General features: G+C 50.2%; 1 protein-coding gene across 1 annotated transcript; it reads left to right on the forward strand.

Moving 5' to 3' along the window:
- The first annotated feature begins 5,511 nt into the window (after positions 1–5,511).
- Positions 5,512–8,570, forward strand: SC5D (sterol-C5-desaturase). Its single transcript, XM_053451369.1, has 5 exons — positions 5,512–5,663; positions 6,272–6,489; positions 6,991–7,123; positions 7,397–7,497; positions 7,784–8,570. The coding sequence occupies exons 2-5, from the start codon at positions 6,280–6,282 to the stop codon at positions 8,228–8,230; spliced, it is 891 nt and encodes a 296-aa protein (XP_053307344.1). The 5' UTR covers positions 5,512–5,663; positions 6,272–6,279; the 3' UTR covers positions 8,231–8,570.
- The last annotated feature ends 2,489 nt before the right edge of the window (positions 8,571–11,059 follow it).

The raw sequence follows: 11,059 nt of genomic DNA on the forward strand, positions 1-11,059 counted from the left end.
CTTCCCCAGAGGTCTCCATTGGCCTGGAAGGTCCCAAAAGATTTCATTTTGAAAGAATTTGTCCCAAAATTTCCCCGTCGCCGCTCTCCGCGCAGAAAAAAAAAATACCGCAAATAATATTCTACAAAAAAGCGTAATTTCATAGAATTTCTCCCGTTATTTCACGGCGGCCGGGACTCGATCCGGAGATAATGTTTATAAAGCCGTCGTCCCGGCGCTCTCTGTCTGCGTTAATGAGATCGCTGCCGAGGGGGTCTCGTTTTCCCCGCTCAAAACAACGTTTACCTAAAAGAACCGTTTCCAGTAATTATCCGGCAGGGATTTTCTCCGAATAATCGGTTTCATTGGGAATCACTCGTTATAAAAGATAGTAAATTCGGGTTTAAAACCTTCGATGTGAACGGGGGGGGGGTCGTCACATTCATTAGAACAAAACTCTACTAAAACTCCCGATAATTGGGGCTTTTTGTTCGTCAATCAGTGTCATTATTTTGGAGATATTTAGTTTAAAAATAAAGGACTATTTTATCTCAATAGACCGGTGGCAGCCCGTGGCAGAGCCAGCATTATCTGATCAGTTTCCTGTCCTGAAGTCCCCCCCCCACGCCATTACAAAGGCTGCCTCAACCAATCAGCAACCATCAGAAACTTAACAACAGGGGGAGAGATAACATTATGGGGAGGAATAACCCCGCAGATCCCAAGAACAGGAGGTTGAGACGGCGGCTCCCACCGGATGCACGGAAGGTGGGTTTAAATACATATTCGTTGCTTATTTTAACCGGTAAATGATGTCACACGAGGTGTTTTTGGTGATAGACAGGAAGATTTCGGAAAACTTTCTGTTTTTTTCTGTATTTTCTTTCTGCAGGAGTTTGTGTTCCGCGGAGCTTACACTCTATCACGTCACAGAAGTCTATGAAGATTGAAATAATCATTTAGTCTGATTTTATCTTAATGATCTCTCTGTGATTACGGAAATCTCATCGGTGCAAAGTGAGAAATTTGGACCAAAAAATAGGAACAGTCTATTGGTTTCCATGGTAACAGCTCCACATTTAACAATCCACCATATAAATGCTAAATGCTCACCTTTCTATATATGACCCACCTAAAAAAAAAAAATCCCACCCTGATTCCGCTTAAAAGTAGTTAATTCACTAGAATGATCGAGATTCCGGTATTTTATGATTCAGTAACCGTGGAAACAACCTCTAATTCCTTATAATTGTATAATAAATCGCTCCAGAAGGTTCCTTTAGTCAAAAATTAAAGATGGGTCAGGAAAGACCCCTGATATTGGTCGGGTTTAAATGTTATTTCTCCCCAAAATATAAAAACCGCGGGATATTTCCGGAAATTCCCGGGTCTGAAGTCTTTCTAATGAAATCTGTTGCTCGTTCTGGAATAAATCACGAGATATATATGCTTTGGCGTCGAGTCTCCAACTGACCAGAAGATAAACCGGAATAAACGTAAATATACGGGAAACGACCTCTTTCCACAAAGTGCCTTTTTTTTATCCAGCGTATAGAATTTTGAGCTGCGGCTGGGAGAGGCTCGCGCCCGGTGATTTATTTCTAAAAACACATATTTTGGTCCGTTTTAGAGTGAAAGGCGAGGAGATTAATCTGTACGGAATCGGCGCGGAGGAAGAATATTCCGGAACGTTCCGCGGAAAGATGCAGCTCTCGTCTCCTATCTCAAGGCGGCGTGAAGGTCGAGAACCAAACGGCCGGCGAGTTCCTGCTCCTGGGTTTCGGGAACCTGGGTGGATCCCGCTGGCGGTTTTCTTCCTTTGTCTCGCCGTCTATATGGCGTCTCTTTCCGGAAACTTCCTGATTCTGTTCATTGCAGCCTCGACTTCCTTCTCTGCCACCTGTCCTCGTCGGACTTCCTGCTGATCACAACCATCGTCCCCAGCTCACTGCGCGTAGTGTTACGGGGCGGGAAGGCCATGTCCGTCCACCGATGTCTCACGCAATTCCAGTTCTTCAGGGCTTCGACGGGAACCGAGTGCCTCCTGCTCACCGCCATGTCCTACCACCAATACCTGGCCATCTGCCACCCGCTCTACTACCTGCCCATAATGGGCGCTCGGCTTAAATACCATCTGGTGCTGTGGTCCTGGCTCCTGGGCTTCTCCATAACGCTGACCATCGCAGTCCTGATATCTGGATTTCTGTGGCCCTCGTGTCATTTCTTTTGTGATTTTCCACCCCTTCCACCTCTATTCTGAGAATTGCCACCATCGCGGGCAGTAGGAAGGCTTTCTCCACCTGCAGCTCTCACCTGGCCGTGGTGAGCTCCTTCTACGTATCCCTGATCACTATATACATGATCCCGACCGGCGGGATCCTCTCCCTGATGTATACGGTCCTGACTCCGACGTTAAATCCCCTCATATACAGTCTACGCAATCACGGAATCAGGATTCTAGTCGGCAAAATGATTTGGCTGAGATGGAAATCGCGAAAAACATTAAACCTCTACTTACAGAAGAGACTCCAAAGAAAACTCATCGGAAACGGCACCTCGAAAAACTCCATCTGTTCCGTTTTAATGAATATCGCGCGGGATTCGCTCGGCCGGCCGCCTGATTTCACAAACTATGGATTAATCTCATTAAAATATCTTTCTGACCGACCGGCTCGATCTGCTTACAGTGACCTGCGCGGCAGCATATCCTGGCCTCGGCCAACTAGTACAGAGGACCATCTGGGGCAAAACAGGATCATCCCAAAACACCCTCTTGGGTGATCAGGTTACCCCGATGATCCCGTTACAAGGGAGATCTCTGATCTCTCCAACCGGCGCATTTACACCATGGACGAGGAGTGCGCCGAGCCAGAGAGCCTCCATAGCACGCTGGAGCCAGTGCCACTTGTCCCTAACAGGCGGAGGAAGGATAACAGCCCCGGAAGCGGCAGTTGGGGCCACCACCTTGGGTCAGACCTAGAGCAGCACTGAGGTTACACTCAACCTATAAGTTGATGGAGATGGAACAGAAACCGCCTGCTCATTCACATTTTTCACATGCATTTTAGTACATATTAAGCTTTTCTAACAAAATAAATATCTGCCCACTCGTGCAACTCGCAGGCATTTGGGGCACTTTTCTAAAACCCCTGCTATTCCCTGCACCAGCTTAAAAAAAGGGTAAAAGAACATCCAATCAGTAAATTAGGTCGGATGCATTATCTTTGGAAAAGTGAGTTTGAAGTTTAATTGCAGATGTCTTCAAAACTGTCACATGGTCTGCTGAAAGGTTTTGTTAATGGACCGTTTTATTTTAGTATCTGTATCTCCGGGTGACAATGAGACATATACACATATAATATCATATATATAATATCACATATTTAATATATATATAATCTAATCAGTGCTCTCACACTGCCTCCTAGTGGTGAGCAATCGTACTGCTTTAAATAGACAGGCGCTCACTGAGGTTAGACTGCCATCTAGTGGCGATTAATTATACCGACTAGAACAGGCAGGCAAACCGACCAGTGAACGCATTACTTTAATTTATATAGCGCCAGCAGACTCCGTAGCGCTGTTACAATCAGAATCACACACAATAACAAACTGGTACAAAAGGAGAAGAGGGGTTCGGGGGGATCATAACTCTAAGGGAAGATTTGGTGGGCAATAATGATTGCAGGTGAAGCATGAAGCCCAGCGATGGATAGTCCACTCAACACGAAGCCACTGCAGCTACATTTACGTTACGTCTATCTATATAGCGCCAGCAGGTGCCGTAGCGCTGTTATGATAAGGGGCTGAAAAAATTAACAATTACATTAAATGAATGATATACAGTAAAGTCCTATAGATTGTAAGCTCCTCTGAGCAGGGCCCTCCTCACCTGTTGTCTCTGTTAGTCAATTTGTTATATTACATGCTACTTGTTATGTCCTGTCTACCCATTGTACAGCGCTGTCTGTTTAATTCTACCCTTTTGGATATTTATATACGGAGAGAAGGATGAAAATCCTACACGCTGTGAGGTCATCAATAATTCAACCCCCCTCTAGTCTGTCTAAAAGTTTTGGGCCCCGTGGTTAGCAGCCCCCAGATTGGACACTCCAGACATCACTCAGAATTTAACCCCTTTTAGTATAAGACTGGATCCTTCCTAGATCCATCACATCCGACAAGCACCCCCCGATTTCTGTTTTTATCGATAATTTTTTTTATATTTTTTATTGAAGCCTCGAGGCTCTGTGACTCCGCAGTGAGAAAGAAAAGGAGCTCCAAGGGCCAAAACAGGCCAGAAGGGAATCCGGCCCCTTCCTTCCCTCTCCGTCCAGAAGGTCTGCAGGAGGGCCGGGTCTTCTTGGCCACTGAAGTCTTCATTGGGGGGGGGTCACTTGTAGGGGCTACCGGCAGGGGACCCGGCTCCGTCACGGCATTTCCAGTATTCTGTCTGTTATAGTTTTTCGAATTCACTGATTTTATAAAAATCCAAAAATGATCACTCAAAAAAATCACTCAGACCTTCGCTGCAACAAACAGCGGTGGCGAGAAAAACCACGTGCAAAAAGTGAATAAAGCGCGAAAAAGGGAATAAAGTGCAAAAAGTGGATAAAGCACACGCGCCGAGCACCAGCCGACAATAAAGTGCTTGGAGGGTCCGATGTTAAGGGTGCCGCGTGTAACCCCCACAAAACAACCTCAGGGTAGTGTGGCCCCCACGGCCAAGCTCCTAGAGACCTCGGGGGTTCAGGGACCCAGCTTTCCCTCTCAAAGGAACTTCAACAAAAGGTCGCCGGCCGTTAGATCCGTTACCGCCATCGCTGCTCGGGGCAAAAAACTGCTGCCGGGTATTAATCTGAAAATGAAAACCCTAATAGAGTGACCCCCAGGCCCCAAGTATAGCAGAGTAACCCCCAGAACCCCCCAGTATATCAGAGTAACCCCCAGAACCCCCCAGTATATCAGAGTAACCACCAGAACCCCCCAGTATATCAGAGTAACCCCCAGAACCCCCCAGTATGTCAGAGTAACCCCCAGGCCCCCCAGTATATCAGAGTAACCCCCAGGCCCCCCAGTATATCAGAGTAACCCCCAGGCCCCCCAGTATATCAGAGTAACCCCCAGGCCCCCCAGTATATCAGAGTAACCCCCAGAACCCCCCAGTATATCAGAGTAACCCCCAGGCCCCCCAGTTTAGCAGAGTAACCCCCCAGTTCAGCGGGGCGGCCCCCAGTATGACTCCCTCTCATTCCCCTGTTTAACCCCCAGTCTGAGCGCCTTGTTTCCTTCCAGTCCCGCCCATCTCTCCAAGCTCCACCCGCAGCAAACACAAACACCACCGACAACCTGTCAGAATCTCCCAACCCCGCCTATTAAAGGGTAGATCCCGCCCACCATGAGGCTCGCAGTCAACCGCGCCCACTCGCTGTTTCAGCCTCTAAGATGAAGAGGGGGCGCGGTCTCTACTGACAGGAGACAGCGCGCTGTCCAATCACAGGATTTGTTTTAACCATGTGATCGGCCTGTCGATCCTCGGGCCATTGAAAGTGTCCAGTGATGTCACATCAGTCCATAGGCCCGCCCTCTCTCTGCACTAACACCTGCGGCAGGTACTTCCCGAGGCCCCCGACTACAGACAGCTTCTCATTCCGGGGCCCCTGACAGCAGCGCCGGGGAAAAGGGTGAGTGAGACAGTCTAGTTCCAGCCATTCCCTCTCAATACCCCTGCCCTTCCGCCAGACTCCCCTCTTAATACCCCTGCCCTTCCGCCAGACTCCCCTCTTAATACCCCTGCCCTTCTGCCAGACTCCCCCCTTAATACCCTCTACTCATTTTCCAGAATGTGCTATAAATACCCCCTGCCCCTCATACAGCCTCTCCTATAAATACTGTTTGCCCTCCGCCACATTTCTTTCTAAATTCCCCCCAACTCCTGTGTCAGCCCCCGGTAACTGCCCCCAGTCCTCTGACCCTGCTTGTTGGGGCTTTATCTCCGTCTGGCCTCCCGTCCTGTAAATGTTATTAGGGACTCTATGGCTTTCCGTTCGGTGAAGGGAGAGGCCGGTACTACTAGCCGCGTTGTACGGTTGCAGAGCCGAGTGGGCCGCGTGTGTCACCCATGACACTGGCCTCACAGACAATCCGTGTAACTGTTCTGTTTACATGTAACATGCGTGGGTTGCTTCCCTGTGGCGCACTTGGTCCGGTCCGCAGAGAAGCTCCTTTGGTTTCCGTGGCGATTACTCCGGATGTAGCCGTTTATTTGGACACTTTGTGTGTTTCCTTCCAGGTGCCGCCATGGATCTGGTGCTGAACGCCGCCGATTATTATTTCTTCACCCCGTACGTGTACCCGGCGTCGTGGAGCGAGGGCGACGCGCTCCGCCAGCTCATCGGCCTCTTCATTATCACGAACCTCGGGGCTCTCGTCATCTATTGCGGTTTTGGGGCGCTGAGCTATTACTTCGTCTTCGATCGCTCGTTGATGAAGCATCCGCAGTTTCTGGAGGTGAGAGCCGCGGGGGGGATCCGGTAGCCGAGGCGTTAAAGGGACGGCGCAGCCATCGCACACTTTAATGCGTGTCGTAGCTGAGTGGCCCCTATACGTTGTTCTGTGGCCCCTTGGAGAAGCACTCGGTGATGCCCCTTTCCACCCCCAGCTGTAGGATATGTGTTCAGCCAAACACCCTTCCTGCGCCCGCGTGGTGAACTCCCTGCCAGAGCTGGCATAGCGAGGGTTCCCGAGGGTCCCAACACCCCCCCTATCTGCATGCGCAGAAATCGGCAAAAGATCGTTCCTCTGCAAATCAGGAGATGCCGGACGGTTCCAGCTGCCGACGCTGCGCATGGGGAGTTTCTGCCATGGTTATTAATGATGCTTTCATAGCCTGGTGGCAGCTCCCTATACCGTGGCGTCGCGGTGAGAAGGATCCGGTTATGTGGCAGGAGTCTGCGGCCTCCGTCTGGTCGGTGCGATTCCTGATACTCCGCGCCGGGTTCTCTCTTTCAGAATCAGGTCCGGCGTGAGATCGCCTTCTCCGTGAAGTCCATGCCGTGGATCAGCATCCCCACCGTGGCTCTGTTCTTTGCCGAAGTTCGAGGATACAGCAAGCTCTATGATGACATCGACAGCTCCCCATACGGTAACGGAGTCGCTGCTTGTATGTAATAATATCTGCCGGTTCCTGGGCGCGTCAGGAACGCGCGTCTGTTTTATGGCCACTCCTCTGTTTATAGCGTGTGCCGTATGGGGGGTCCATAGTGCTCCCCCCGGTCAGAGCTTCTCCATGAATTCCCTTTGTCTTAACACCTTAATATCCCCGGAATCCCCCGGATCGGGTTCTCCGGCCCTCGGGTTATGCCTGGCGGGGGAGGGGCGTTCCGTGGATTTACCGGCTTTTCCTTTTGATGTGTAGGGTGGTTCGGGGTCGTCCTCAGCATGCTGTCCTTCCTCTTCTTCACCGACATGAGCATCTACTGGATCCACCGCTTCCTGCACCACAAGCTCTTCTACAAGGTACTAGCGTGTCCGTAGACGCTGCGTCCGGTGCGTGGAACACGTACTACTCCTTCAATGCGTGACGCCGCTCTAACGTCGCCCTTTACTGTCCCAAACATTCTTCTGTCACGATATTATGCTAATTATGGGAATTTTGGCTGCAGTTTGGCCCCTTTTTAAAGCGAATTAACTGCCCCGGGTAACCCACATTCCCGGCTTTCTGCCCCGCTTAGTAGCCGATCGGATGAACGCCGGTGAATCCGTAACATGCGCCGCACTGAAATCTCTCCATTTATCCTCGCAGCGTTTTCACAAACCTCACCACTTGTGGAAAGTCCCGACGCCTTTCGCGAGCCACGCGTTTCACCCGGTGGACGGCTTCATGCAGAGTCTGCCGTATCACATCTACCCCTTCATCTTCCCTCTGCACAAAATCACCTACCTCGGCCTCTATGTCTTCGTCAACATTTGGACCGTGTCCATCCACGACGGAGACTACAGGGTCCCAAAGTTCCTGAAGGACGTCATTAACGGCTCCGCTCATCACACCGACCATCACCTGTACTTTGACTTCAACTACGGTCAGTATTTCACGCTCTGGGATAAAATCGGAGGGTCCTACAAGAACCCCTCTGCGTTTGAAGGAAACGGTCCCCATGACCTTTGTAAGAAGCTGGAGGAAGACAGAGGGAAAGCCCTCAACGGCAACGCGTTTCACCGAGAAAATCAAGAAAATGAGAAGAATAAGTAATGTGATTGAAAGCCCTAAAGGCCCAAATGGCAGTAATTATCTCGTGAATCCACTTCTACAAATCCTCGCACTTTAATACCTTTCTTGGGATTTATTTCATGGTTTTGGCTAAGTTATTCAAGGGTTAATGCACACAAAAAAGCCGTTAACCCCTACTTTTAAATGCATGAAACTGGCCCATTTCTACTGTAAAACCCAGGGTACTGGCAGAGAGAGACCGGAACCAGAACCGGTGGAAGGCCTGCCTGCGCAGGCGAGGTCTCCGTGATCGTGAACACCGGGGAAAACGTTATCACCCAGAAGATTTCTAACCCCTGGAACTCGCGGCTAAAGTGCAAATCCACGCTCCGTTCATTAATGACGAGATCAATAAAATCCTTGGCGGAGAAACCCTGAGCGTCCGGATGATATGGTTATTACCCCCCCCCCGGGTAATAACCTCTGTCTGGTTTCCAGTGACATCAGGTAGAGAAGGGGTTAATAATGCCCATAACTTGCATCTGCTGCCTGTTCACCACGTTGCGAGATCCCGTCACATCACCCTGAACCTGCCCCGCATGGGGTAATACCGACTCCCCCCGCCGGGCCGCATACACCATGTGATGATCCCTGCCGGGGGCTCCTGCGTCTCCGTTTATTGTGACCTCCGGCCGCTGCTCCGTGATTCCCCTTTTCTTTTAATGTACAGAATGTGTCGGCGTCCGAGCATTTCGTGTGAAAATCAAATGATTTGTATATTTTACATATAGGGAAAAAAACACAAAAAACTGTAATTCTAAAATAAAAATAATAGTTTTCAATAGTGATGTCAATGTTTTATTTAGCGAATGTGCGTAGAGCGCGAGTGATTGCATCATACTGCGTCTCTTAAAGGGACGGTAACAAACCCGCCGCCTGCCAAAGGGTGATGTGATTGCGCGTGTTTGCTCTAACCTGGAAATAGCCCCAGTCTTGAATATCAGATCAGTGGAGATCCTGTGGTTAGCGGGGACCCCCAATTACACAAAGAGGGGGGATAGATCATTCTGACTCCAGTCAGTAAGGATACCCGGAAGGCCCAAACGTATGAAGGTTTTTTCATGCGCTCTGTTTTTGGGCTGATCACTAAAGGGGTGAAGTTACCAACCGCGGTGAAACCGCCTCCCCGCAGCTGCAGAGACGCGAAACGCGTGCGGCAGATCTGGCATCATGTGACTTTATGTTTCCGGGGGTCCTGGCCCAGCTTCAGGCCTGGTTGTCCTGTTAAGGCTTGATGATGTCATACGTCGGCAGATACATTGTTTCCCGGAGCCCGTTGCGATGGCTCTGCGGAGGTTACTTTGTTTCATTTAATATTCTGCTCTGTTTATTGGCTACAGAGAAATAGCCGATCATATTTATGTGCCGCATGTGGCCCTCATGCAGGCGTGTGCGCTACGTGCCGTCTGGTTACTGCAGCCCAGACATTCACTGGGGATAAGCATTTCATGCGTTTAGAAGCCGGTCGGCTCAGTGGTTCCGCGTCGCGGTGTTCCCTGTCGTGGTGTTCCACGTCGTCTCATACTATGTATCAGAGATGTGTAGTCGGCGATCGCTGCCCCGCAGGGGGGTATCGCATTGCATGCAACGGCACATTCTAAACTTCGCAGGGGACATGCGCGTCACGCCGGCGGGTTCTGGCAGAACGGAGCGGAATCTGTTCTCAGGACGCCGTCTTCCCGCTTGCAGTAAATATTGGGTCTCCACGCGCTCTCCTCCCCCGACACATCTTCTTCCAATCCGTCACTTGGACCGGAAACGGGCGTGCAGACGTCGCCACGGAAACCGCATCCGGAGCGGCTCCTGACCAAAATCTGCGTTAAGCGGATAGAGCCCTTATTGCAGAAAGAGCAGCATTTCTAGGAATCTGGGCCAGGGGCCACTGGGGTCCCTCCGGGCTCACGGCTGGACAGAGGGGCAATTACCCAGGGAACTGGGAGAGACTTTTAAATACATAAAGGAATTCTAACAAAAGACAACAAGAGACCGGAATCTAACTCTAGAGGATCAGAGACTGAGATGGAACGGAAGGGAGTTTTACTTTACTGAGAGGGTGGTAGATCAGTGGATCAGCCTCCCAGCAGAAGTGGTAGAGGGTAATACCGTGAGGGCATTAAACATGCATGGGATAGACATACGGCTCCTGAATCTAAGACGAGACCAACGACTGATTAAGGTTTGAGTCGTTACAGCAGGCTCCGGGTTTGGGGCAGTTTGGGAAGGGCTGTTAAATTGCTTAAATATTTTAATAAATTTCATGAATTTTCAGCTGAAACAAATAAAATGGATTCTCGTTACGTGAAAAATGTTGAAATGTTTTATTAGCATCCGGAATTCTGACACCAAACCAAAAACAGTAATTTTCCAGATACTCAATACACATTGTTTAGCCCCAACGTGAAGCATAATGGGGTTTATTTATAAATAAAGCCGTTTCGTGCTGTTTCTATGCACATTATCGGGGCTTTTAGGGCTGTAGAACCCTGCAAAACCCTCATACCCCGCAAACATTCCGAGCTCCTAGAAGAGAGGGGCATCAGGGGGGGAGAGAGGGGCATCGGGGATTTGGGACCCATAAAGGGACTGGGCAAATTAAACAGGGACACTCGGAAGGTACAGGTCTCCTGGGCACATCGTGCTGGGGGTCTCTGTATTTGGAGTACCCGCGGGGGGTCTCTGGGGCTTGGGGTTAGGCTGGGTATCCCCGGTTGTGTTGCCTCCCCGGTCGGGGTATTACCAGCTGCTTTGCCCGGGGCCGGTGTGTTTGTTGCGGGAGGCCCGCGTCCCGCCCCCTCGTGGTCACGTGCTCCC

The sequence above is a fragment of the Spea bombifrons genome, chromosome 12 (assembly GCF_027358695.1).
Source record: "Spea bombifrons isolate aSpeBom1 chromosome 12, aSpeBom1.2.pri, whole genome shotgun sequence".
Classification (NCBI taxonomy): domain Eukaryota; kingdom Metazoa; phylum Chordata; class Amphibia; order Anura; family Pelobatidae; genus Spea; species Spea bombifrons.